General features: G+C 33.6%; 4 protein-coding genes across 6 annotated transcripts in view; 1 reads left to right on the top strand and 3 right to left on the bottom strand.

The window, feature by feature from the left end:
• Positions 1–760: 760 nt before the first annotated feature.
• Positions 761–2,999, bottom strand: LOC129947513 (F-box only protein 28). 2 transcript variants are annotated; one of them, XM_056058103.1, is made up of 5 exons: positions 2,790–2,999; positions 2,507–2,634; positions 2,058–2,442; positions 1,848–1,997; positions 761–1,502 (listed from the first exon to the last, which is right to left on the bottom strand). In XM_056058103.1, exons 1-5 carry the CDS (start codon positions 2,871–2,873, stop codon positions 1,032–1,034), a joined length of 1,218 nt encoding a protein of 405 aa, XP_055914078.1. In that variant the 5' UTR covers positions 2,874–2,999; the 3' UTR covers positions 761–1,031. The 2 variants fall into 2 exon arrangements, with proteins under 2 accessions (XP_055914078.1, XP_055914077.1); XM_056058102.1 differs by having other exon boundaries at positions 1,848–2,442.
• A 2,662-nt stretch (positions 3,000–5,661) lies between these two features.
• Positions 5,662–7,177, top strand: LOC129946002 (SAC3 domain-containing protein 1). Its single transcript, XM_056056005.1, has 5 exons — positions 5,662–5,821; positions 5,890–6,063; positions 6,127–6,288; positions 6,345–6,719; positions 6,782–7,177. The coding sequence occupies exons 1-5, from the start codon at positions 5,763–5,765 to the stop codon at positions 7,059–7,061; spliced, it is 1,050 nt and encodes a 349-aa protein (XP_055911980.1). The 5' UTR covers positions 5,662–5,762; the 3' UTR covers positions 7,062–7,177.
• Positions 7,178–11,432: 4,255 nt separating this feature from the next.
• Positions 11,433–13,013, bottom strand: LOC129946877 (transcription factor YY2). Its single transcript, XM_056057243.1, has 2 exons — positions 12,701–13,013; positions 11,433–12,629 (listed from the first exon to the last, which is right to left on the bottom strand). Exon 2 carries the CDS (start codon positions 12,601–12,603, stop codon positions 11,707–11,709), a length of 897 nt encoding a protein of 298 aa, XP_055913218.1. The 5' UTR covers positions 12,604–12,629; positions 12,701–13,013; the 3' UTR covers positions 11,433–11,706.
• Positions 13,014–13,228: 215 nt separating this feature from the next.
• The window catches only part of LOC129945436 (carbonic anhydrase 2), a 54,294-nt gene continuing 40,554 nt past the window's right edge, over positions 13,229–26,968 (bottom strand). The window contains exons 2-6 of one of the 2 annotated variants that reach the window (XM_056055193.1): positions 18,539–18,586; positions 17,897–18,061; positions 17,555–17,802; positions 17,252–17,476; positions 13,229–13,711 (exon numbers count right to left, since the gene is read on the bottom strand). In XM_056055193.1, the coding sequence (XP_055911168.1) occupies positions 13,388–13,711; positions 17,252–17,476; positions 17,555–17,802; positions 17,897–18,061; positions 18,539–18,586 (1,010 nt within the window). In that variant the 3' untranslated portion in view covers positions 13,229–13,387. Of the gene's footprint in view, positions 13,712–15,776; positions 16,211–17,251; positions 17,477–17,554; positions 17,803–17,896; positions 18,062–18,538; positions 18,587–26,968 lie in introns of those variants that run through there. The other variant, XM_056055194.1, reaches the window with a different exon arrangement.

Below are 26,968 nucleotides of genomic sequence, written 5' to 3'. Positions count from 1 at the left end.
TGGCCGACATTTGTGTCCATACTTTTTTTGGAGTTGTTCTATCAAAATTTGGCAGACCAACAACTGTCCAAAAATCTTGCCAACAAACCTATTAGGGGCCAGTTGTAGCTATCATTAAAATCGATCTAGAAAAATGTTTGAATTGATACTTGACGGTGTTCCTTTGGATTAGAAATGAAAATTATACACTGCTGGATCGGAAATCACACAAAGAACATAGGATTTATTTTTTGCCACATAACTCATCATAAATCATTTTCCTGAACAGCTGATCCACTGATTGTGTTCAAATTTCACACAATTCCAATGACAGATTTCTGTCAGTAAAAATTTGTCGATAAATTTAAATCAGAACATTTTTGTCAATGACAGAAATTTGTAATGATAGCTACAAACGACCTGTCACAAAAATTTGTATTGAATTTGACATTTTCAAAGTACACACAAATTTGTTTGGGAGATCTCTTCGATTTATGTACCCAAACGGTTACGATGATAAAAATCCCACATTTCAGACAAATCCGAGATCGGTTACCTCGAAAAAGGTAAAAGAAATATACCCTAGCTTTATTGAAGAAAACAGTTATAGTTTTAAAGAGAATTATTACTACATCTTTTATGTATATTATTTATCCGCTTTTAATTTTTTGTTCCTTTAAATATGAACTACAATATTTTTTGTATGATAAAAATGCATGATTTATTTTCAGGTGAAGTATAATTTTGTTAAATGTTTCGTTTAGAAAACATATTTATGTACATTTTCGTTTTTGTTAATCCTTTTATTCACACAACAACCACGAAAATAAAAATAAAACTTTCGCACAAATTCTCTCACTCGTCTAAGGCATATTTTAACGTAGATAAATAAATCACTAGCGTCTAATGTTAAAAGAAAAAAAAAGTCTAGCAGTTTGTTTAAAAAACATTTTCGCAGCATAAGAGTTATTAGGTATACCTCCAAATTGGAAATGGTATACATCAGCTTCAGTGCACACAACGGGCGTGTGTTAACTCACAAGTTATTATGCTTATTCAATTTTAGATTTTTTGGCTGTGTTGAGATCTGTGCTAGAAGAAGCATTTTCCTCTTCAAGGGGTAATTCATCTAAATGACGTTTAACAGTTGTGGCCTTAAATTCAATATCTACATCGCCATCGACATCACCGTCGTCATCATCATCTGTTGGATTGGCACTGGTGGTGGTTGTGGTGGTATCCTGGGATGTTATATCGGCCGATAATTCGGACTTTGAAAACTCTTGAGCGGTGGTGGTAGCGACGGTTGTAGTGCTGGTGGTGGCAGTGGTCTGAGGTGTATTCGTAGCCGATGAATCACCATTAAGCTGCTTTATACTCGCTGATAATTCACGATTTTTGGCATCCATGTCTTCCAAACGTTTTTTGAGTTCAATAACTTGTGCATTCAATTCAATAATTGTTGCTAAACTTTGATTTAAACGGCGTGATTGATTTGTCTGTACCTGCAGCATTATGTTCATCTAAAAATATAAATTAATTTGTATGAAAATATGATAAAAATAATTAATTAATAAACAAATTCGAATTTTAAGAAATATTTCACGTTCCAAGACTCAAAATGGAGATTTTAAGGCATCTTGTTTGATAGCCAACTCTTAATTCGATCAAATTTGAACAGGTAGCACTTACAATTTATCTGCATTGTGTGAAATAAAATATTTATATAAAATATTAACTTTCAAATAATTCCCCGCGTTATGTAAGTTCTCAATGCTCGAAAAAGGCAACCCGCAGCCCAAGAAAATACATATCCACAATTTGTGCACCTTTTGTTCCTAAATACCTACTCGACCTGTCTTTCTTACCCTAGCGAATTTCTTTTTGTATTCCTGTTCCATTTTTTTCAAGTACGTCATTGTAGAACGAGCCTCCTCACAAACTTGTCCACCGCCCTCAGCATGTGTTGTCGTGGGTTGTTGTTCTATAGCAGCAACTGGGGACGCCTTTGATTGAACCTGAGCAGAAAAATGTACGGGTTCAAATGTAGTTTGATGTAATCCAAGTAGAATGTTCACTTTCTGTCTCATTTGGTCACAACACACGCTCTTGGAAGAGCCAGTTGCAGTGGCAGTAGTTGTTGATCCCGCTGATGAAGAGCTATTCGGGTACATTGTATTACTATCGACAAATGATTTCTTTAACGAATGCGAAATCTTCTCGTCGAAATGTTCAATAGCCATCGACGATATATCTCTGAGCTCTTGCAGCACTTCATGCGGCCGCAGAGGTTTTGATGTCTTCGAAATAAGGCGTAAAATACGAAATACTTCATCCAACACGCGCCCCGGAATAAAACAGCACAAATTCAGATCCATGTACTTCGAATAGGTCATTGACAGCATCGAGATGCGTGTCTCTATGCAAGTAAGTATATCTGCATGGCGAGCTAGACAATGATTTCTGAAAATAATTTGCATTCAATTCTCAATTCTATGACTCATGAAGGAGATTCATAACTACCCACCTCCTCTCTGACTCCCGACGAGGCAGCAACGCCTTGATCCTTTTGAGACTAATCGAGTGTTGCTTTACGACTTTATTAAAGCCGCAATTAAGAATATGTTGACAAATCATGTCGATCTTTTTGCAAATCTTATCGACAAAATAAATAAAACACAACATGGTAAATATTTGTATATATTACAGGGAATAACAAAAACATATAAAAACAAAGAAGGAATTGGATAGAAATAGAGCAAGCAAGGGGAAAAAGAAAAAAGAACGTTGAGGTAACTCTTTCCGCCTACCAGACGTTTCTTGGCCACTTCTTCGTACGGCAAGAACTCAAATATTTGAATCAGCATCACATTTGGTAAATTGAGTATATTCATTTTTCAATTGGTTTTAGTTTACTTTGTTAAAAATTAGAAAGCAATTCATTAGTTTGGCAAAAATGCATTAATCCAAAACTTATAAATTAACCGACCACAAACAAAGGCAGAAAAATTACATATGGATTATGAATTGATAGAGTTGTCAGGTCAAATTTTCTTCTCAATGACGTTTAGGTTAAGGGTGTGTTCGAGTTTTCAACTAAGAGGTTACCATTTGAGGATTTACATGCATCTGGGTAATACCGCAAAGTAGAATTTTGATTGAAGTGAATTCTTTAATGATGTTTCTTTTACTATTATTGAATTTAATTTAATATTAAGATAGCGCTGAACTGCGGATATCATGTATTGACAGCTTACAATTATCCAACCAGTCATTATTTTGCATCCTCCTTGTATGGAGACTTTGCAGGCTCCACAAGAGTAAAATCCAATCCAGCTTCTCTTCCGCAATCTCATCCACCAGCCATTGTTTTTTTTTTTGACTGGGCATATTATGTCTTGCCATGAGCAACCTCAAATGACACATTTGACATTAGAAACGGTTAATCTGTTGTTTACTTTTGTCTTGATTTACCTTTAGTGTCGGTAGTTATTTTATAAAAAAAGAAAACACAGGTTTTGGGTGAATCCATTTCTCGAAGTGAGGAAACTTCATAATTTGGAGGCACGAGTACACAAGATCTTAATATGGGAGGACGGTGCATACTATAAGAATTTTCGTAGGATGTTGGTAGACAGCTTTGAAGCTGTTCTGTGTTTAGTAAAGATATGTAACTTTGAATAAATGAATTTGGGCACTCGACGACAATTTAAACGAAATGAAATTTTAATTTCAAAAAACTGTGGGAAATGGACGCTCACCACTACATACAACACAAACGTCGAATTTGATGACAGAATTTTGATCCGCTTGAAAAATCCAAACTGCGATGACTCTATGACTCTATTGGATTATCTGATGACAGGCCGATAGTCCTGCAATCGGAAATGTTCAATGGAGACTGAAAGGTAATAACTGCTTCCTTCATTTATAAAAATCTCTGCATTTTTGGATTAGTAGTTCACTGTTATGTCAGATATGCAAGTGTACCAGAAATTCTTGAATGTTTTTGGATTTCATTTTGATAGCTCAGCTGTTTTGGATTAACTGCTATTTTACACGTAAAACATCAATAAAAAGATATACTTCATCTATCTGAGATTAAACGCAACCATAAAGACAACTGCTCTGCAAGGTTGTCACTTGTCTGATATAGGAAAGCGATATTTTAAGAGTTTTTGGCGATTTTTATTTTTCTTAATGAAATCCTAATAATTTTATTTTCAATCACGATGTTAAAAACATTGTTACTGAAATGAGTTGGATAAAAACATATCACGATTTTTTAAGTACAGCACAGCATATTTACAAAAGTTGGTATAAAATTTAAAAATTGATGAATTCCTTTACATTTTTTTTATATGTAATTTATGTATTGGAAAATTTTAAAATTTTATTTTTTCGCAATGTATATATTGCTTAAGAGGTTTCAGATTTTTATAACTTGACAACCCTACTAGTCCGACTTCCACATTATAGATCTCCTTACACATTTGTTTTCTGGCATACCCGCCTTTTCTTTCAAAATTTTATATGCGGCTGCATGTCAACTCGCCATAAATTACTTGTGGTGGCAATCATTATAATAAAAGTAATTGACAACTTCAATGAATTGAAACATTGGGCAGGTTCAGGCGGTATAAGAGACTTGAAAGTAGGTCTGTTCCAGACTTTAACTGGAAAGTTTGTCAGAATAAGTTTCCATTACTATAAAGTCAAATCTACTTATGTCAAAGCGAGAGCTAGTCATAATTTTTCATTCAGCTGAAATGGAAATGGACTTGTAGCTTACTTGAGAAGTTTTTTTTTAGATAATAATGTTTTATAAAAGGAGAGGTTAGTGAAGTTAAGTTCGGAGTTTGAAGTTTATGACACATGAAGAACTAACTAGTTGCCTTAGTTAAAGTTTGAGTTCAAATAATACAGTTGACTGCAAATGAAGTCCCTTATGTTGTCTGAATCTGACCATTCATTTTAAAATTGCGGTCACTACCGCATGTCGGTTCGGTTTGCCCAAGGATTATGCCTTGTAGTTTAATTAGTCGCATTCACAAAGCTGGTGGCAACGTAGTCAAGGGAATTTGATTGACTAAATCTAACTACAAAAGTAGTTGAAATTTCCCCTCCGATAATAAGCACTAGGTTTTATATTACTCTCATAATCGCATTCAATCAATGTTCAATATACTTAAAACGTAAACACAAAAATAACAGATGTAATGGTGGATAGCCCAGATAAATATGTTTTTCCATGAAAAAAAAACTGTTAAAATTTGATCGTGAATTATGTTTTGAAGAGCAGATAAACTTATAAACTTTAACATGATAAACTCATGAAAAGTCAATTCTGATACAATAAAATTAAAAGGATATTCAAATCTCGCAGAATATCTCATATTTCCGCAATGTGGAAAACTATAAAATTATGTTCGTGGTTCTAAAATATCTTACTACTTCTAGTTTAAGTATATTGAACCACAAGAGACCTTGGTTAATCCACAACTTTCAATAAGTTAAAATCAATGATTTTCTGTGAATTCTACTAAAGATAGGAACACCCTTTGGAACAGCAGGTGTTTTTTGCACCCACAAAAATTATATTTGTTCCCTACTGTACCCATTATTGTTTGGCATTTAACAGCTGTTTTTTTATTCTGTAATTTATTTTATACGATTGAAATATTATACATTTAATTATCAATTTCTGACCACTGGGTCAGAGCCAGAGGAGGAACAACATTTATAACAAAATTAAAATAAATTTATAATTTAAAAGAATAAAGATGCCAGAGTTTGTCCAAGGGACATGTGAAGAAATGTGCCCAGATCAAGAAGTAAAGCTGTAAGTCCATAATAGATATTCCATAAGCAAAACATAAATAACAGCAATTTTTATTGTTTTAATTTCAGTCGAACAAAAGAGCGTTTACTTCACTTTTATGAATGTAAACCTGGCCAAAAAAACGTTCCTGGGATTCTTGTTAAATCATTCTCCCGTTCGGCAGCCGGAATCAAAATACCAAGAAGAAAAGATCTCCGCACACAACGTGCACTAAACCAAACTGTAGAATACCTTCTCAAAGAGTATGATTAATGAATCGTTTTCCTAGATGAATCCATGGTTCCTAACAAAATGTTGCATTTCAGAATCATACTTGATAAAAGAAGACCCTTTAACCATGTGTATGACTTTGTTTTCGATCGTCTCAGAGCTATTCGGCAGGAAATTGTGATGCAAAGCTACGATTCCACGGCGACCATTAGACTTCTAGAACCAATGATTATGTTCTTGGCTTACAGTCGATACAGGTTGGTTGTGAATAATTTGAATTACTCAATAATACAGATTATCGTTGTAATGACAGACTTTGCGAGGAATCAGTTGATAACTTTGACCCGAAAATCTGCGACCAACACCTGCAGGAGTGTTTGAAGAGAGTCCTCTGCTGCTACGACGAAGTTTATGCTAAGTTTGGCTATGAAAATATGAAACTCAATGCGATCCGCAGCAGAATTTTTATCGAATCTATCTACCAGCTGTTTAATCTAGGCTCGGTTGAAGCCCTAACGAGATGTGTTCATCTCCCTGTTGAAATAAAAACCGACCCTATATTCGCGGCGGTCTATTCAATAGCCCTTAATCACTTCCAAGGAAACTTTTATAAGGTCCTTGATGGTGTAGCTCGTCTTCCGCACATATTATGTGCAACATCCTGTCTAAAACTTCAAATTATTAGAAGGTAATTTAATATAAACAAAATAAATCTGTTTGAATAAATACTTTTTATTTCTTTTGTAACAGACAAGTATTCCAAATCTTTGCCTCGGCTTATAGCAGCAAGCAACTCTTGCTACCGGTAGACTGGCTTCGCAAATTACTCCTTTACAGCAACAATAGCGAAGTTGTTCAAGATTGTAAATATTTTGAATTGGAATATATTTCCGAGAAAAATGCCATACGTTTTTATAAAAGCGATTTTAAATGCGAGAATGTTCCTCTCAAACAAAAGCATGAAGGATTTGCAGATGAAAAATTAAAGAAAATCTATTTACCCGATATTTTATTGTTAAAAAAATTATAAAACGTTTTTACCTGCTATTTTTATATTTAAAATTTATTTGAATTATAATATTGTGTAATTATAAGTTGGATATTATACCTATATTAACAAATATATACACCTTTTTAAACATTTAACTCAAAACTTGACTATCAGAATTTCAATAAATCGATGATAATAACCAATTAAAATATGTGGCGCAATAGTCCATTTAGAACCTAGTGACTTACAACTCTCAGCCATTCTTGTGTAAGTAATTTCGGAAATGGAGGGGACCTACAGTTTGTTATTTGGCTTATTTGCGAAAGCACTTTTCAAGGCAAAAATTACTCTAAAGATTTCTTAATTCCTCACAAGAGGCAGTACCCGTGCAAAAAACTTTATAGGGCACAAGGATTAAACCTAAAGAGTCTTGTATGACAGTCCTACGTACTACCCATTTTGTCACGTGTACTACTTAAAACTTAATTTTAAAGCAAAACAAATAAATCTTCTTTGAACGTTTTCAATTCGGCGGAAATAATTTTCGGAATAAGGTTACCATATTTGAAAAGCATATTCGAGAGTAGGTCTTACGAAAGTTAAAAAGAGATTTAGTTACATAGGGATTATCAAATTCCTTAGAACAACGTTTTATAAAGCCAAGGGATCGATTGTCTTTTTCAACGAGATGATCAATGTGAGAGTTGAAATTAAGAGATAACTTCTTAGGCTTGTTGAAGATCGTTTTCGGAAAAAGGTAATATTTTTACAATTGCTTATATATTCCAGGAGTTTTGATGTTTGATTGAGTCCCCCATTGAATCAATAACTAACTAAATAAATTACTTAGAATATTTTCATACCATTCGTAAAAATAGAAATGGAACAGTTTTAAAATAAGGTTGACATCATTTACTGTGTCAGACGGAGATTAGAAGTTAGATGACATCCTTAAGGTAATCCAGATGTGGCAAATGCAGGTTTTGAAAGAGAACAACAAAAAAGATCTGTTAATTTGAGTAAAGTCTTTTAAATAAAAAAAGCGGAAACTTTCCGAAACAACAAAGCCTGAGAAGAAAATATCAAATCAAGATACCTTCCAATGAAATTTGGTAACCCATTAATTTGGAAAAGTCCACAGTCTGATAGACTTCAGCTAACAAAGCTTAAATTTCGAAGGATATGTTCTAGGAAGTGAAGTACAACTCATCATCTGATGCGTTCCTTTTACTTTTAGATCTTTGTTTGGTGTCAAAGCAAAGAATTCTATTTTAAAATAACAAATGTAAAACGGAAATCCATTGGATTGTCATGGTTTATAATGACAATGATTCCAATGAACCCCAGACTACTGGTGATTGGTTTGCTGAATTTTTCCAAGGTATTTACAGCACTACAGAATTAGTTGTCGGCAATAACTACGATTGTAACTCTATATTGCAAATAACAGATTGTTGTAGTTTTCAGTGTGAATATGAAGATGTTTCTACCGACCTACTTGAATTGGTTCTAACTTACTTCCTTACTTAAGGTGGCGCTACAGTCCTGTGTGAACTGGGGCCTCACCCACTTCTCCATCTAGTTCGGTTCCTATCCTAGATGTCTTCAGTTTCGCGCTCCAATTTGGGTGAGGTCACTTTCCACTTGTGCGCACCACCTGATCCGCGGTCTTCCTCTGCTGCGCTGTCCTGTGGGTGTCGATTCGAAGACTTTCCGGGCCGGAGCATTAGTTTCCAAGCGCTCTACGTTGGACTTTTACCCTTCTGGCTAAGTCCACGTCGCTGAACAGCCCGTACCATCTTCTCCTCCACTCCCCTTTGATGCATACGGGACCGTAGATCACACGAAGAACTTTTCTCTCAAAGCGATCCAAGGTGTTTCATTCGCTTTTGCAATTGTCCATGACCCTGCACCTTATAGCAGGACGGGGATGATAAGCAACACTTTGGTCCCTCGAGGGAGGACTTTACGACTCAATTGCTTTCTTAGTCCAAGGAAACAGCGGTTAGCAAGAGTTGTTCTGCGTTTGATCTCAGCGCTGGTGTTGTTTTCTTTACAGCGGAGCCTAGGTAGACGAAGTCCTTGACTACCTCAAAGTTACGAAGTCCTTGACTACCTCAAAGTTACGTCTATCGATGGTGACGTTTTGACCAAGACATCGATGTTGTATGTCCTTTCTTGACGACAGCATGCACTTGTTTTGCCCTCAATAACCGTTAAAACCATTTTTGCCGCCTCTGCCTCAACACTCACAAAAGCCCCATTGATATCACGCTGAGTTCTTCCGATTATGTCAATGTCATCATCATATGATAGTAATTAGACAGACTTTTGAAAGATAGTGCCTCTAGAGTTGACGTGTGAGCTCTGCACTATACTTTCAAGGTTTCAAGCACGATGTTAAAAAAATCACATGACAGCGCATCACCTTGTCTAAAACATTTTTTGACATCGGAAGGTTCTGTTAAGTTGTTTGCAAACTTTATGGAGAAGCGTGAATTCTCCATGGTCATCCTGCACAAACTGACGAGTTTGGCAGGGATGCCAAAACTAAACGTGGCTCTATACAGCTCGTCCCTATAGATGCTGTCATATGTGGCCTAGGCCTTGAAATCGATAAAAAGATGGTGGGTGTCGATTTGGTGTTCTTGGGTTTTTTCCAGGATCTGCCATAATGTGAATATTTGATCAACTGGTTCCATATAGATCACCAGATATTCATGGTGTTTTTCCAATAGTATTAAAATACTGTTATAGTACTCTATGTTTACCCCTTCAGATTTTTTTAAACCAATTTCTTTCAAATGGTATTTTTTTTGGATGAATGGAAAGTGTCTTATATTAATCCAATTTTTAAGTCCTTAGATAAAAAGTTGGTTACAAATTATCGCCAAATGAAAAAACTTTCAACTCTTCCGAAGCTTTTTGACTAAATAGTAAAAAACCAGCTATATGCAATAATCAAATGCCATATCTCTAAATTTCAACATGGTTTCATAAGTGGTCGATCCGCAACTACTAATTTGGCTTGCTTTTCTTATCAGTGTTTTAACGCAGAAAAAAAGCATTCTCGAATGGACGTAGTTCATACCCATTTTGTAAAAGCATTTAGTAGAGTAAATCACCTCATTTTAATTAAAAAATTAAAAAGTTAATTTGATTGCAACCTACTAAACTGGTTCAACTCTTATCTCCCTGGTAGGAAACAAATTGTTAGGATTGGTGACTTGGAGTCTAGCCCGGTCTTAGTTTATTCAGGTGTTACCGAAGGTAGCCATTTGGGACCACCAATTTTTGACTTGTTTATTATTGATTTTCCATCAGTTTTATCAACAGCCAACTACTTAATATTTGCAGATGGTATAAGAATGTTTAAAATGACAAATAATTGTAATGATTGTGTTGCATTTCAGCTTTAAAGTTGGAAAATTGGTGTGAACAAAATAATGTTGAACTTAATCGGTCACGTAAAAAACCCCATAATTTTTGATTATTTCCTCAAAGGAATCAAACTATTAAAAGTCCACGTTATTAAAGACCTAGGCGTACTTGATGAGAAACTTAACTTTATTTCACATGTCTCCTATATTGTTTCAAAAGCTAACTCTACGTTAGGTTTCCTTAAACGAAATTCTTCTGATTTTAAGGGCACACATACACACTATTTTTAGTTCACTTGTTAGACCATTACTGAAGTATTGTTCTACTATTTGGAATGAAATCCTGATACTAAAAAGTTGGTAACAAGAATTGAAAATATCCAAAAGAATTTTTTGAGATTTGTTTTAAGAAATTTTAGTTTAAATGCTTACTCAAATCTTGGTGCCTTTTGTTAGGGATGCAAACTCTTGTTATGTTTATTCGTGATATTCTTTCAAATGACATTGATTGCGAGTTTTTGCTTTCTTTGATTAATATTTATGCACCTTGTCAATCTTTAAGAACGAGAAAAAATTTCATATTTGAATATCCTCATTCTACAGATTATGACCAGCGTGTGAATGAACTAGATATATATCTTACAAGAAATCAATTTAAAAATTCATTATTGCATATTAACTTCTCTTGTTCCTATTTATGTAAATTAATATATTAATTAATATTAAATAATAACAACGAAATTGTATATATTCTACAAGCAAATCTGTGGATTAAGTATCGTAGATTGAATAAATAAATAGAATGTTTCCCTCCTCCAAAAAATACTAAACTTTTCTCATTTGATTTCTATGGCGAATATATAATGATAAGTAATAATGAAATTCGTTTCCCATTGAATTTTATATTTATACTTTGGGAACGTACACAAATCAAAATTGACTATCAAAACAGCGACAATCATCTATCGACTATAGCGCAGGAAATAAATGTAGGCATTTATTTGAAACTTAATTAAAAAGAGCAAATAACTAAACAAAACATTAGATACCTTTATTTCAACACATAAAATGCACAATTAATACATATTTACTATAAGTTAAGCCAAATATAAATAAGGAGAACATGCTAAGCAAAATCAACTTTAAATTCTGTTTAAAACAATCATGACTTGGTTATTTTACTGGACTTATGTCATGCCGTTACAATTTCCTCTTATATTTGTTTTCATACTCAAAGTTCAATGCATTTTGTTAAATAATTCAAAACATCAAAAACACTTCAGCAAACATAACGTACGAATAATTTAGTTTAATAAGTTATGATGAACCTTCTTCAAATGTATCATTTGGTGGGACTTTAAATTTGTAGACTGAGCAAATCTCTTATTACAGCCTTCGAAGGTACAAGCAAATGGACGATAGCCAGTATGTATGCGAGCATGAGTTCGAAGATTGAAGTCCAACGAGAAACGTTTGCCACATCCTTTAAACCAACATTTGTATGGTTTGTCTCCTGTGTGCACCACAAGATGTCGATTCAATTTGGAATTATCTATAAATGCTTTTCCGCATTCGGCGCATACTCTTGTTTTGGGTCCATGAGTGTTCAAATGCTTTCGGAGGCCCGTTAAATCTTTGAAGCTTTTTGGGCAATTTCCGAAAGTGCAATTATAACCAAATTTAGTTGATGACTTTGAGTTATCAGAAATATGAAGAGCCAGATGTGTGCGCAGGGCAGTAACGTCTGTAAATAACATACCACATGACTTAATAGTACATTTGATACGTGCATTGCTTTGATCGACTTCATTTGTAGTTTCTTCAAGATTTGGTTTCAAATGAGATGCGATTTGAGATGGCGCGTGTTCAACTTCTTCCTCCGAAGATGATTCAATTTTAACTCTTAAATTCTGGTTGGTGTCATTTAGGACCCACATCATAACTTTAAACTCTGATTCAATTGTTTTGATTGTAACATCTTTTTGGCACCAACGTGACACTTTTTTAGCTTCACATTTTGTAGTTTTAAGTTGATCACAGTTCTCAGTTTGCTTATCTTCCAAATTGTGTGATACAACTGGAATGCCATTGAGAAAACTCATATCTTGGGAATCCTGAATATAATCGTATTCAATTAAACTTTCAGCATCAACGCAAGTGGGTATTTCGTCCTCATTGTAGAAAATTATTTCATCTTCCATAACGTTGTATTTGATTGTTAATGGATCTGAAGGAAGGAAGAATGTCTAAGGTGCAAATTTCAGGCTACACATTCGTGCTGTCCATAAAGTTTCTTACCTTTTTATATGAGTATTTTAAAATGCTATAGAATTGTTTTGAAAAATAATACCGTTGAATATTTTTAAATTATTACTAATTTAAATATGGCGCATTTCCTTATATGGCCGCAAATGGAATTTCCTTCAAAATTAAAATGGACGACATTCGATTCTGTTTTCAAGCAATTTAAAATTAAAATTAAAATAAACAGAACAAAAAAGTGAAATGAAGCTTTGAGCTTTTAAGATTATCTTCTTAGTTGTTAGCCGGGTGTGTTCCTTAATACTTTTGTTGAAGGTAGAGCCACAAGTTGGAGGGCTCATTTAAAATGTATACTTTTTTCCACCGCCACCGGTTCAAAAATAATATTTGAATTTATTTTTGTAAATTATGTTTCTTTCGAAATTTCTTTTTAAAATTGAATGTAAATTACACAATTTAAGTTTATCAAATATTTTTTTTAATGCGGTCCTTTCAATTAATTGATTTGTTAGATCAATTTAAATTGATTTCTATATATGAAGAATAAACGCGTAACACAAGAACAACGATAAAAAAGGAAGTCTTTATTAAAAATAAAACATCTAGGAAAAGTTAATGACAACAAACTTTCATTAATTTAAAAAGAATATACTTAAATAAAATTAAGTTAAAAAAAGGGCTCATACATTTAAAAAAAAAATACAAATTTTAATTAATGAATAATTAGTGAGAAATAGTAAAATAGACAGCAACTATCAAGGCCCAGGAACTTAAGCTTTTACTTGTTGTTTTTGGACTAAGGTTTCTCCTCCTTTTGGCATGAAACGGTATACTATGTCCTTTATCTACATCATCCAAAGTAGGGCCTTTTTTGTTTTTTTTCTTATATCCACCGGCTGGCATGACTGGAATTGGTGCAGATGCAACTCGTGGTTTACCTGATTTATAGCTTTTCATAACATCTCGTCCATTAAGCGGTTGAATTGGTCGATTATTATGGGTGATCCTTGTTCCATCATGAGTGTAAAGCTTACGAAAATTTTCTATCTGTAATTTATAATAATAATTAAAATAAAAACAACAATTTTATTTTCAACTAAATTCGTGCTGGTTTTCCAAAAAATTTTTTCGAATTCAGGACATCTACAGCAAACAAAAAAATAATGATTGCGGACTAGTGTAATTTGATACAATTCAATTTTCGGTCGCGAAAGTAAAGCTAGATGAAAGCTAAACAGGGATACGGGCCAGTTATAGCTATCATTGGAATCGATCCGAAACAATTTTTAAATCGATATTTGACGGTGTTTTTTTTGATTACATATACAATTTATATTGTGATCGATCAGAAATCACCTTAAAAAAAGGGTGATTGCGAATTTACTTTTTGTCTAAAAATGTAATTTTCTATTTTCCGGACGGTTCAAAAGTGAAAAGAATCGTTCCACTGATTAGTGTTCCAATTTCACACCATTCTAATGACAGATTTCTGTCAGTAAAAGTTTTTCGGTGGATTGCTATCAGGATTTTTTTTTCAATGATAGAAATTTTTAATGATAGCTATAAACGACCTGTCAAAAAAATTCCAATGTTTTGTTTTCCGTAACGCAGACGAAGCCGAAGCTGAAGAGTGTTTGTGATTCAGTCATCAAAGGAATTGATAGCTGAAACACAAACACGCTATAGCTCCGGCTTCGACTGACGTTTACGAGCTCAGCCATAGGAGTTCAATGCATGTTATCACAATTGAGCTTCGATATTACGTTTCATTTGACAATCGTAAGGAAATAACGTAATGTGACTCCAAACGGAAGCTTTAGTCCAAATTTGCTGAACATTTGCTTTGTTTGACAGCTCAACAGCTGTAAAAAAGTCAACAAACAAACCTCGAAGCAGGCCCAACGTAATGCAGACGAAGCAGAAGCCATGAACATTTTGAGCTCGAGATTTTATTTAAACATGAAATTACGATGCTTAGGTTAGGTTAGGTTATAGTGACCAAGATGGAAACGGCCACACTTAGGAAAGTTTAATGGCCCATTGTGATACCACATGAATCTTGAGGCTTCCTCCTAAGCTCAATGGAACCAGTTTGAATAACTCACGAAACGTGAGAGGCTGATTATACTGATATGATTTAGATCCTTTAGATCGTTAAAGAAAAATTCTCCTATATAATTCTTGCGTTTTCGAGATAGAGCAATGCATGTATACAGAGAAGATGAAGACCTGTTTCCTCCTCTTCCTCGTCCATACAGCTTCTGCAAAAGTCATTTGAGAACACGCCTAGTCGCGTGGCGTGCTTTCCTATTAGACAGTGTTCGGTTATGACACCTCTTATCGAGCTTATATGCGATCTGCTTAGAGATAGCAAGCAACTTGAACGTCTTAAATCCAGTGTTGGCGAGATGTTAGTTTAGTCGAAAAAGTGGGAACCCCAATTCCGTTCGTCTCTACTTTTTTTCTTGACTTGACTTCTTTGGTCAAGAAAAAATATTTTTGTATTGCTCCAGAAGGGTACCCCCATAGAACCGTTATTTTGTTTTTATGTTTTCTCAATAATTAATCGATCGATTTAATTTTTTTTCTGAACAAGCTCATTTAATTCAATAATATTTGATGATGAAGAAGTCAATTTTTATTCTTGATTTTTGAAAAAATGTTACACATTTATGTTCGAAATTCGATATGTCGAAAATGGGTCTTTATATTTTTATGAAAATCAAATGTAAAACGTATATTAGTAAGCTCTTAATAACTGCATGATAAAAATATTTTTAAAGTCAAATTACAAAATATTATACATACAAAATTACTAAAAAAAAGCTTCTAACGATTTTCACAAACAAATTTTTAAAAATTAAGCTTTTTTTTAGTCAAATGTATTTTTAAATCTAAAAATACAGGGAATATTTTAATACTGACTCTTTGGACACATAAACAAATTCGTGCGACGCATTCGTGAATTTTATTTCAGTTTAGACTCGACTCCATGATCTGAAATCGAACAAGTTGAATAAACCAATGCATATTTGTAAATAGGAGCTTGAAGGGCTATCGTCTAAGCTCAGCCTTTTAACAACTTTAAAAAAAATAAAACAAATAATATTAATAATGTTTTCTTAAAATATATTAGGACAATAATCAAAAATAAAAATAATACATTGTATTACTCTGTTTAAAAAAATAATAATTATGTTATTTTATACTAATACTTTGTTGTTTGGTTCAAATTTGTTTTATCTTGTATATTTTTTTACTCGTTCATAACATTATTTTTAAAACAAAATTAAAAATTAAAACAAAAGTTAAAGAAGATAAAATTTCAGTTTGTGGATTCGTTGATGCTTTACTATAACTATATTCACTTTGGCTTGGAAAATTTTTTCTATCAATACGATCGCTGGAAGAATCATCACCATTAACTTGTTGCTTCAGATCAAACAAATTTCTCAAAACAATTCGATTATTAAGCGGTTGAATTGGTCGGAAATTATGTGTCAGAGGCTCACCAGCATGATTATAGATGTGACGGAATTTCTCAATCTAAATAACAAAATAAAAAAATTAACAACAAATTAAATAAAGAAAATTAAAAGTAAATTAGAAAACAAATAATAGTTTTAATAAAAAAGTAAGTAACAAATAAAAAAAAAGTAAATTATAATTTTAGTTAAATGACATTTTTGAATTGGAACCAAGTTTATGCCCGACTTAATGTCAAAAGTGATTAACTGTCCGTAAGCTTAACAAAACCCGTCCGAAATTACAATCCATTTTTTTTTTACTAAGTTTCTTGACGTTTAAGGCTAAGACTACACGGAATTGACGTCCCTTGTCTATCCAACACGAGATTGAATGCAACGTTCAATGGACAGGTTCAGGCGACATAAGGCAAGTTTCTAGCATGTGATTGGCCAGGTGCCAAAAAATTGCCTTCGAATTAAGGCAATTTGTTGGAAAGTTGACTGGAAAGTCAGTCAAGAAAAATCTCCCTAATTATCAAGTCAAGACTACTTATGTCAAATTGACAGTTGATCATGTTTTTTCATTTAATTGAAAGTTCAACTTTATTATTCATTGATTTATTTACTTTTTTACTGCCCCATTCCATTTGATGTTTTGTGTTAAAGGGTTCCTTGTCAAATTGGAAGAGAAATAAGTAATGTTTCCTTACAATACAAAATCGTGGTGGGCTTGTTACTTGCCTAAGGAGTGTTTTGTACAAAGTAATGTTTTTATTAGTTTTTCTACGATGAACTGAAGGTAGAGATTAGGGATGAGATTGAATAATAAATGTCTTAACTTGTAGGCTGTAAAAGTTAGTAATTGAAGAAGCTTTAAAAGTACTAAAAGCCCACTCGTATTACTCACTCCTATAGAGACATCATTTCCTATAACTGGTGCATTTTTGTTTTCATTATGCGTTTTTCTTTTTAAGTTCAAAGCAGAGAACTGAGCTGTTAAAAAAGAGCTGCTCATTTTAGCACAGCCGTATTAGAGCACTCGGATTGTGGATGTACTTAACGTGCCAGGGCTCCGCTCTAGGCTTACCAAGAAAAACGCCTATTATATAGTTACGCCTACCTGTGATCGAGAAATCATGACTGGCTCCTCAAAATCAATCCAAAGGACCTCTTCACTGCATGGCGGTGTTGTTAACGAGCCAATATAAGTGAAATATTTTTTGTAATTAGAACCTCCCAGATTTTCGAGTGATGGTGCATTTATGTATGGCACGTGGTGATCTGGTTCTTGTAACGAGCTAAGAAGATATGATAAATCTGCGTAGTAGGGATTTTCCCTTTCAAGCTTGGAGAAGAAATAAACAATACAATAGTTAGCCATACGCCTTTATAAGTATTTTTATATACATAAGTAAAAACTTACTACATAGAAAAAGGCCATCACTGCAATTCCTTCACTATGTCCCACAGCATCTTCAAAACTTCCATATAGTGTATTATAGAATACCATATGCAGTTCAGCTGGGAAACTTTGATTATTTATTCGATCTTCACTCCCGTATGTGTCATTGTCGCCCCAATGAAAATGCAATTGGGCAAAACGAAAAGTTCCATTTAAAGGTCCACCACTTATTGTTGGTTCTTCGTCTTCATAGTTCAAATGAACAATAACTATAATGCAAATAAAATACGATTATAAGAATATCGATTGATTCATTTTTAAATAGACAACTTATGCATACATTTTTGTTATAAAAGTACAAACCTGTGTGTCCATTGTTTAATAGATCACCACTTATAGGTAACTCATCAAAACGTTCTAAGACAAGATCACCGAATTCATGTTCTATGACATTCAAGAGATCTATGTTAATTGGGCTTTGATATTTTCCACTGCAGCCATTGTATTGTTCGCCCCAATGTTCTGGCCCTAAAAATAAATTTATATTTTTTGTTATTAGAAACGTATTTCTTTTCAATAAAAGGCATTCTATATATTTAAAGAGAACTTAGAAAAAATTCGGTATCTTGGCTATGCAAATTATTAAAACGAGAGGTTAGACAAATGAGTGTCTGAGCGCTAGAATCGTTAGCGAGAAACCATTTTTTTTGTGAACAAGCTACTCAACTCGGTAGAATTTTTCAATATATTTCAGCATTTGGAAGAACGACTAGCAGTTTCTGGTTTTTCATGAAATGTTCCATGACCAATTTGTACTTCTGCGACTGAATACCATCGATTACTTCCATTTTTTAGGTCTTGAAATAATTGTGAAGCATCGACAGAGATACAAATTTGATTCATCAATGACTTTTCCATGAAAATCCGAAGGGGTAGTGAATTTTAATTATTTAAATGATTGTGTAATGTTAATGAAGTAAATTATTAATATTGTTAGTAACATACCCATTGTACCATCATACGAAAAATCCTGAGCACCCGTGTATTTGAGATCTGGAAAATACAAAAAAGTATGGGGTTAAATATCATGGAAGCAATTCGAAATTCTGTGTTTTAAAATACTATATGGTCAAAATTCTGTACGATACTGTGTGGTCATAATACTTGGTTAATATTCTGTTTTTCAAAATAGTGTATCTCAAAATGCTGTATTGTCAAAATACTGTATCCCACAACTCTTTATTTCAAAATGCTACATATATCATCAATTCCACTTAACACTTAAGTTTGCACAAGCTTTTAAAAATCATGGAATTGCACTTGGAAGTTTTGACAATTGTTTATGTAAATGTTGTTTATGATGAGAACAATTTATATGAGAGATATATAAACAATTAAGGAGATGAAATGAGAGAGAAAATAAGAAGATAACATTTATTTTGTTTTTATTAATTCTAAGACTTATCAATCATAAGTAGGTACATACATATGTCATTGTTCAAGGAACGTAAATAAATAAGAAAATTATCCTAATGAACAATTATTATGATGTATTATTTAAAAATGTATTCCGTTTTTGAAGTTCTGTATTTAAAAATGCTGTAAATAGGTGCGTACTTTTTTACATTACCAAAACGATTTTTATTTTTTTGCCTATTACAGCATTTAAGGTGGCGCTACAGTCCTGTGTAAACTAGGGCCTCAACCAACAAACTTCTCCATCTAGCTCGGTCCCTAGCTAGATGTCTCCAGTTTCGCACTCCAAGTTGGGATCCGCGTCTTCCTCTACTGCGCTATCCTGTGGGTGTCGATTCGAAGACTTTCCGGGCCGGAGCATTGGTTTCCATGCGCTCTACGTGACCCAGCCATCTTAGTCGTTGGACTCTTACCCTTCTGGCTAAGTCTACGTCGCTGTACAGCCCGTACAGCGTCGTTCCATCTTCTCCTCCACTCCCCTTCGATGCATACGGGACCGTAGATCACACGAAGAACTTTTGTCTCGACCCAAGGTGCTTTCATTCGCTTTTGTCATAGTCCATGCTTCCTCACCGTATAGCAGGACGGGGATGATAAGGGTCTTAAATAGCAACACTTTGGTCCCTCGAGAGAGGACTCAATTGCTTTCTTAGTCCAAAGAAACAGCGGTTAGCAAGAGTTATTCTGCACTTGATCTCAGCTGGTGTTGTTTTTTGCGTTTACAGCGGAGCCTAGGTAGACGAAGTCCTTGACTACCTCAAAGTTACGTCTGTCGATGGTGACGTTTTGACCAAGACGTCGGTGTTGTATGTCCTTTCATGACGACAGCATGTTCTTTGTTTTGCCCTCATTAACCGTTAAAACCATTCTGGCGCCTCTGCCTCAATACTCACAAAAGCCCCATTGACATCACGCTAAGTTCTTACGATTATGCCAATGTCATCAGCATATGCTGGTAATTGGACAGACTTTTGAAAGATAGTGCCTTTAGTGTTGACGTGTGAGCTCTGCACTATTCTTTCAAGCACGATGTTAAAAAAATCGTATGACAGCGCATCACCTTGTCTAAAACCTTTTTTGACATCGAAAGGTTCTGTTAACTTGTTTTTAACCTAGGGAGCAGCGTGAATTCTCCATGGTCATCCTGCACAAACGGATGAGTTTGGCAGTAGACATGGCTCTATACAGCTCATCCCTGTAGATGCTGTCATATGCGGCCTTGAAATCGATGAAAAGATTGTGGGTGTCGATTTAGTGTTCTTGGGTTTTTCCAGGATCTGCGGTAATGTGAATATTTGATCACTGTGGACCTTCCTGGTCTAAACCCACACTGATGAGGATCTATCAGGTTGTTGACGATGGGCCTTAGACGTTCACATATTACGGCAGAGAAGATTTTATAGGCGATGTTAAGTAAACTGATTCTCCTTTTTTCAGGATCGGGCAAACAATACTGAGGTTCCATTCATCCGCCCATATCTTACAGATAAGTTGGTGCATGCTCCTAACCAACTTATCTCCAGCTTCTTTAAAGAGCTCGGCGTTCAAGCCATTCGCTCCAGCGGCTTTATTAGACTTCAGCTTAGATATGGCAATCTTTCCTTCGTCTAAGTCGGGTGGACGGGATTGTTGGCTTTAGTATGCATTTAGTCTAAGAAAAGTTTAAAAAAAGGTTTTTTGAATGTAAAGTTTCATTTTGAATAGACCGATATTTTGACAGTTGTTACATTAAAAGATGTCATCCTTTGACATTTGATAAGTAAAAACGACGCCATTAATAAAAACGAAACAAATGTTGGAAATTTTGCTGCCAAAGTTCAGTGACATTTCATTACTTATATCGTACAAAAAAAATTGTTAAACTAATTTCTTAGGATTCAGTTGATACATTTTAAGAATGTGCGGTTCTGGTGGGACGCCATTTATGTAAATTGAATACAATTTTTTTTAAAAGTTTTTCATATCATTTTGATTTAGGAGCTTGAATAATGTTAAAAACATTCCCTGTTTTAAATATACGAAATTTGTTTCCTAAAGAAGTTTGAACATCATTTTAATAGGCCAAACATAAACCTCACAATGTAAAGAGGAAAAGTATTTCCAAATTTTGTTGTGAATACAAAAAATTTCCGTGGGAAATTTCATTCATAAGATAGTCCCCATTACATACGAGTATTTGGAAGAAGACTCACGTCGTGACCACGAGACCATTAGACTTTTTTCACCTTATCTTACCTAACTTCTATTACATTTTGTTGTGTAATCTAATTTAACAACATTTAATTATATGGAATTAACTCATTACAAAAACACATCATCGTGTTTATTTACACAAATTGCACGATTTTCACACAAAAACCGTTTTAATTAGTGAATATAAAATTTTCACCAATTACGTTATGAGAGTAGATACATATGCGAGGGGGGCCTATCTGGAAGCAAGTAGGTAATTATATCAAAAGAATGTGTTCCACCTCAGAGATTCCACACAATTAATGTATAGAAACATTTCGCAGAATCAATTCGGTTGTTGATACAAAGAATAGAAATACGACCGCAGTTTGTGGTTTATTGACATGGGCCTCTCTGAAGTCTGAATAGGAACTAAATGTAAAGGTAACTAGAGGTGAGGTATAGTATATATAGGCTAAGTTATCGATCAGCAATTTAAAAGCAATAAGTAGGTATTATTGTTTTACCAATTTGTTTTTTTTTTTTGCGTAACTTTTTCTGGTTCATTGGATCACCATAGTAATGGACAAGGAATGTTGTTACAATTTAGGAATCGTATGATATGGGCAGATAAAATTAAACTTTTGAATATCTAATTGAAAAGCTCCATCAAACTCATTTATAAGGAAATAAAAAAATAAAATCGGTGGTTGCTAAAAAATAAATAAATGTGGTGCTGACAAGAAAACAATACAATATATGGGGGTGGGATATAAAATATAGAACATACTCATAAACGAAGGTTAACATTTTTAAATTTGAGCTTAGCTTAGCATACACCCATACAGTGACCTTATGATTAATTAACTACATTTAACATTAATTTATATTCAAATTCAATGAGACCAGACAATTTTAAATTCCAATTAAATTAATTAAAAAAAGTCTAAAATAATCTCAGGATTCGAGACAAAAATACATTGCTATAGTTTGTATCTATATCAGCTTCGGTGATCACCCATCGGAGAAGTTAAATTGTAAATTTAAGTCAAGACATTTCAATGAAATAGTTTGGCTGATTTTGACAAAACGGACTAGTAAATACAGTGTGGGCTATCTCTAGGTTTCCTTTTAAATCATAGATTATTTTGATTCTCATAGCTTGTTGCCAGGCCGAAAAAGTGTCGCTTTAGGCTTGATCAATGTTAAGAATTTGGCACAGACGTGAATGTGGCTGTTGTAGAGAGTGTGAGACTCGACTTGTCATCGAACTTAACATTTAACATATTGGCCTGAGAAGACTTCTGCCCACAAATCTCTGATGATTCGCTTTAAAAGTCCAATAAACTCTGCAATTTAAGGCGCACAACCACCCACCTCACTATGCCTTTGTAATATGTCGAAACGAAAACAAAAATTGATAAAAACAACAGTTTTATCAAATTTGAAGACGGAAGATGGTTTGAAATTGTAAATTGTTAACTACCAACATTTTTTATATGTATGTATGTATAATGGTTATCCATTTTGCGGTTCCTGGAGTAAACGCACATAAATATACCTAATACAATATTTTTTTCATGATATTTCTTCTTTATTATAAAGTTTAAACGTTGATGTTATGTATAAAAAACTTCATCATTTAAATGACCACCACGCGAATTGTTACAAGCATCAATTATTTTGAGGTAATTTTCGACCACTTTTTGACACTTATTGGGCTGTATCTCAGCCATTACTTAAAGAATGTTGGTTTTTAAGTGCTGAAGAGATAGAGGTAAATCCACATAAACACGATTTCGCATAGCCCCACAAAAAAGTCCAGCGTTGTCAAATCGCATGATCTTGGTGCCCAGCCAGGAAATGTCTCTTGCAATAAAGCGATATTCGCTCGAGTTGTGTGGCATGTAGAGCCGTCTTGTTCAAACCACATATTTTGCAAGTCGTATTCTTCAATAGCAGACAAAAAAAGTCGGCTTTCATGTGACCATAATGCTCCAAATTAATGGTGACATCGTCGTTTCTAAAAAGTAAGGTCCAATCACACCTCCGAAAAAAGAGCGCACCAAACAGTGACTTTTTGTGGCCTCTCTTCAATTGCTTGAGGATTCTCAGACCTCCAAATACGACATACCCACCGAGTGAGAAATGTGCTTCGTCGCTTAAGAATATTTTATTAGAATCGCAGTCCACCACCTGTTTCTCAAACATCCATTCGACGTGTACACGACGCGACGTTCTGAATGGTCAGCTGGCTTCAGTTTTTGTTTGAGCTGGACTTTATATGGATGTAGGTGCATATTCATATTCTAAATACGCTATAAGGTGGCGTAAGGCATTCCTTGGGCAAAACACTAACAGCAGCGATATTTTCAGCGGTACAAGCGAAACGATGATGCACAAGCCTTACAATATCTGTAACCAATCCAGTCTCTTCAAATTTCTTCGCAATATTGCCAATTGCTTGCATAGTTGGACGAGTTATGTAAACCATGGCTGTGGCAGAATTGCCATTTTTGTAGTAGTTGTGCAGTACTTAAGCCTTCGATTTTGTAAATATGTCAGAATTTCAACTGACAAAAAAAATGGCTTAGCAACTTAGTTTGACAGATGTCGAATTCCAGCCCTATACTTTAGAAACCGCAAAATGGATAACGCGTTACATTATTAGTCATCATGTGGAACATTGAGGCTATCAAGGGCTCTAATATGAAAACCACTGCATCGTTATTACTGGATGTTTGTTGTGAATTCCTTAATAAAAATCCCGATGCCTCTACTTGGACCCTAATCATATACCCATTCGGTTATATAAATGTTTAATTAGCCGAAATAGTCTTCAAGTAGGAGAACATAGGTACTTTTATTTATTCAAAGGAATTATGGTAATCCTGAAAAAATATTAATTTTATTCACACTTCCGTAAACATCTCAGCCTTGGCTTGCAAAATTTCCTTCGACAAAGACTAATGACTTTCAAAAAACAACAAACAAAATCATAAAAGTTACATAAAAAAAATGGTCAATTGCAAATTTAATTTACAATATCATAACCAAACAAGGCCAAACCCATCGAAGTATAATTAGCGGCAAATATGACAACATCACTCACACTCAACTCAAACTCGACCTTTTATCAATAGACTTATGTACTTTTCTTAATTTTATATTTTTTTTCCAACGGATGGATGATGTTGTATTTCCAGGAATTCAAATTTTATTTTTGATATTATTAAGTACCGCACTTTGATGAGATGATAATAAATTTCGATAAATTTATTATTAAATTTTACCAAAAGACGAGTGTTGTCCATCGCGTAGTAGGTATTGTGTTCCAATTTGTTGGTCAGAATATTTTATTTGCCTTTGCGACATTCCCAAATAATATACATTTTTTTTCTTGATATATTCTTGCTAATTAAATGGATTGGTTTGATATTACTTACTGAGTGCTAATTGAGTGAATTATTTATTCGGTTGCTATTTCTATATTGCTTTGATAATTATTCAAGAATTTAAATTTGTTTGTTGCGGAATTAGCTTTGTATAGTGAGATTCATAGGTGTAGAAAACTATGGATAGCTTAAAGACTAAATTTTCAAAACTTATGATGTTTGCCATGTTTAAATTCGGATTTCCTTTAAAAAACTGATTTTATGTTCGTGGCGCATGGAATACAATTGCTTTTGTTTTTTTGATTTGTCATTGTAATAGTCTAAATTCGTGTGCGAGTTAACGAGTGCTGTAGAGCTGTTAAACTCGCAGCTAAAGACGCGTAAATCTGCGTAAATCTAAATTCAGATTTGCATACTTGATCTTAAATCAAAAACAAATTAATTGGTTTTGGTCTATGGAATTTAAAAATAGAGGAAATTTGAGGTTTGACAGATCTAGATTAAGAATAAATTGATTTATTTTACCCGTGGAAATCCTCATTACAAAAATTGTTATTGATGTAGTGCCTGATTGCCTTAACATGAGTTCATTGTAAATACAATAACTTTAGTTGTGATTTAATACAGACTTAGTGTAAATAAATCTTTTGCTCATAACTAGTTTTTAAAAAAGGAATCTAATCTTGAATAGACTGCACCTCGGGCAGCTGTCATCTTTTGACATTTGCTAGTTAAAACTACACTATTTCTTCAAATAGAACAAGGAAAGCTTGAACTACAATGGTGAACATTTTAACATTTCTCCAAGAGGTGATTACAATTGAAACACAAAATCTTTTCAACAAGTTTTTTAATATAATTTTTTATAAGGTCACTTAAATTTATTTTCTTAAACTAAAATACCATACAGTTATATCCATATTAAAGTGGAGAAAAATTATAATTTAGGAAACGCTCAGCCCAAACGTTATAAGATTACATTTTTTAATGATTCATACACAAATTGTTGGATGTATTATATTTTGAGTTTAAAAAATATCCGGGTATTAAGATTAAGATATAATTGTTACCGATTTGACTAGATATCAAATAACAATGCCTACGTTAAAAATAATTCGGATAAGAGTAATAATTTGCGTGGGGTCATAAACAAAGTGAGGCAGTTCTATATTTAAAGATGTTTAGATAACCCAAATGAAATATAAATTGAATATAGTGCTCGTAATACTTATTAGGAAAGTATCTTATAAAAGGAATAATACCTTACATATTTGGTAGGCTTTAGTTTGCAGAGATATCACTTCAAATTATTTTTTTACAGATACAAGATTAAGGTTTGCAAGTGGTGTTTTTATTAAAGTAATTTAAAACAAAAAAAAAAACATTTAGTTGATATCAAATTAACTGGTAAAGTTCAAAAACTGTTGTTGAACAAAGTGTCAGGTGTAAGTTTTTAAGGAGAGCAATGGGAATATCCCAGCCTCGTGTTGTATAATCAATTAACTATTTGGATCATATAACTTGATGGAAATTAATTTTGAATAAATTAATATACTTTAAGATTTCCATTTTGTATTTTAAGATTTTAAGTTCTAGTTTTAAATTCAGTGGGCAAAAAACTCACATTTTATTTTTGAATGTGTTAACAAAACACACTATACATTCATGGAATTTTCGATTATTATAGACTTAAAACTAGGCACTTTGACATACATTATAATTGTTGATGAATTGTTTAGCAATCACCAGAGTGACTCCGATGATGATATTAAATTTGTATAAAAGTGATCATTAACAGATAAAATTATATACTTCAGACAGTTAGGAAAAGGACCATACAATCAAAAGCAAAATATGTTTAGTGACGAGGTGTATTATTTAGACCGACAAATTTCTTGCCGGTTATGAGTCAATTTTAGATTCGGATTTTGACTAGACGGTGTCATTAACATTAAGATTCTAAGATTGCTAAATTTGTTCCAGCCGGAAAGTCAAAATATTGATATTTAATATTTATATAAAAATCAGCGCCAATCAGGCGCCGTATCACCGTTTTGATGAATCTGAACGTTTTTAGTAAATTACAGTAAATATTGTACACACATTACATATTGTACACACATTGTATTTTTAAAAAATACATTAGCTTAGATTTAGATTACAAATATAAAACAACAAACGGCTTCGCGGTTTTTTTAATATAAGAAAACAAAAAAGCCAAATATAAAAAAGGTTACATAATTCTTTGTATAGTCATGTCGTATATGTGTTCTGTATTACATCGCCATAACAGTTAAGAAGAGCCTGCATCGCTTTACTTCACTGACAAGAAAGGTTCTTTTCAATTCCTTCAGGATTGGGCACTTTCCGATGAAATGAATAGTGTCTTCTC

The sequence above is a fragment of the Eupeodes corollae genome, chromosome 2 (assembly GCF_945859685.1).
Source record: "Eupeodes corollae chromosome 2, idEupCoro1.1, whole genome shotgun sequence".
Lineage (NCBI taxonomy): Eukaryota > Metazoa > Arthropoda > Insecta > Diptera > Syrphidae > Eupeodes > Eupeodes corollae.
This window is presented reverse-complemented; position numbering and strand designations above follow the sequence as displayed.

Excerpts from the sequence above, each read along its gene's own strand:
- LOC129946002 (XM_056056005.1), top strand. The coding sequence starts at position 5,763 with ATGCCAGAGTTTGTCCAAGGGACATGTGAAGAAATGTGCCCAGATCAA. Across the intron at positions 5,822-5,889 it reads CCAGATCAAGAAGTAAAGCT|TCGAACAAAAGAGCGTTTAC; the intron begins GTAAGTCCATAA and ends TTTTAATTTCAG. Across the intron at positions 6,289-6,344 it reads TTGGCTTACAGTCGATACAG|ACTTTGCGAGGAATCAGTTG; the intron begins GTTGGTTGTGAA and ends TTGTAATGACAG.
- LOC129947513 (XM_056058102.1), bottom strand. The coding sequence starts at position 2,873 with ATGAATATACTCAATTTACCAAATGTGATGCTGATTCAAATATTTGAG. Across the intron at positions 2,635-2,789 it reads AAGTGGCCAAGAAACGTCTG|ATTTGCAAAAAGATCGACAT; the intron begins GTAGGCGGAAAG and ends TTTGTCGATAAG. Across the intron at positions 1,503-1,847 it reads ACAAAAAGAAATTCGCTAGG|ATGAACATAATGCTGCAGGT; the intron begins GTAAGAAAGACA and ends TTATATTTTTAG.
- LOC129946877 (XM_056057243.1), bottom strand. The coding sequence starts at position 12,603 with ATGGAAGATGAAATAATTTTCTACAATGAGGACGAAATACCCACTTGC.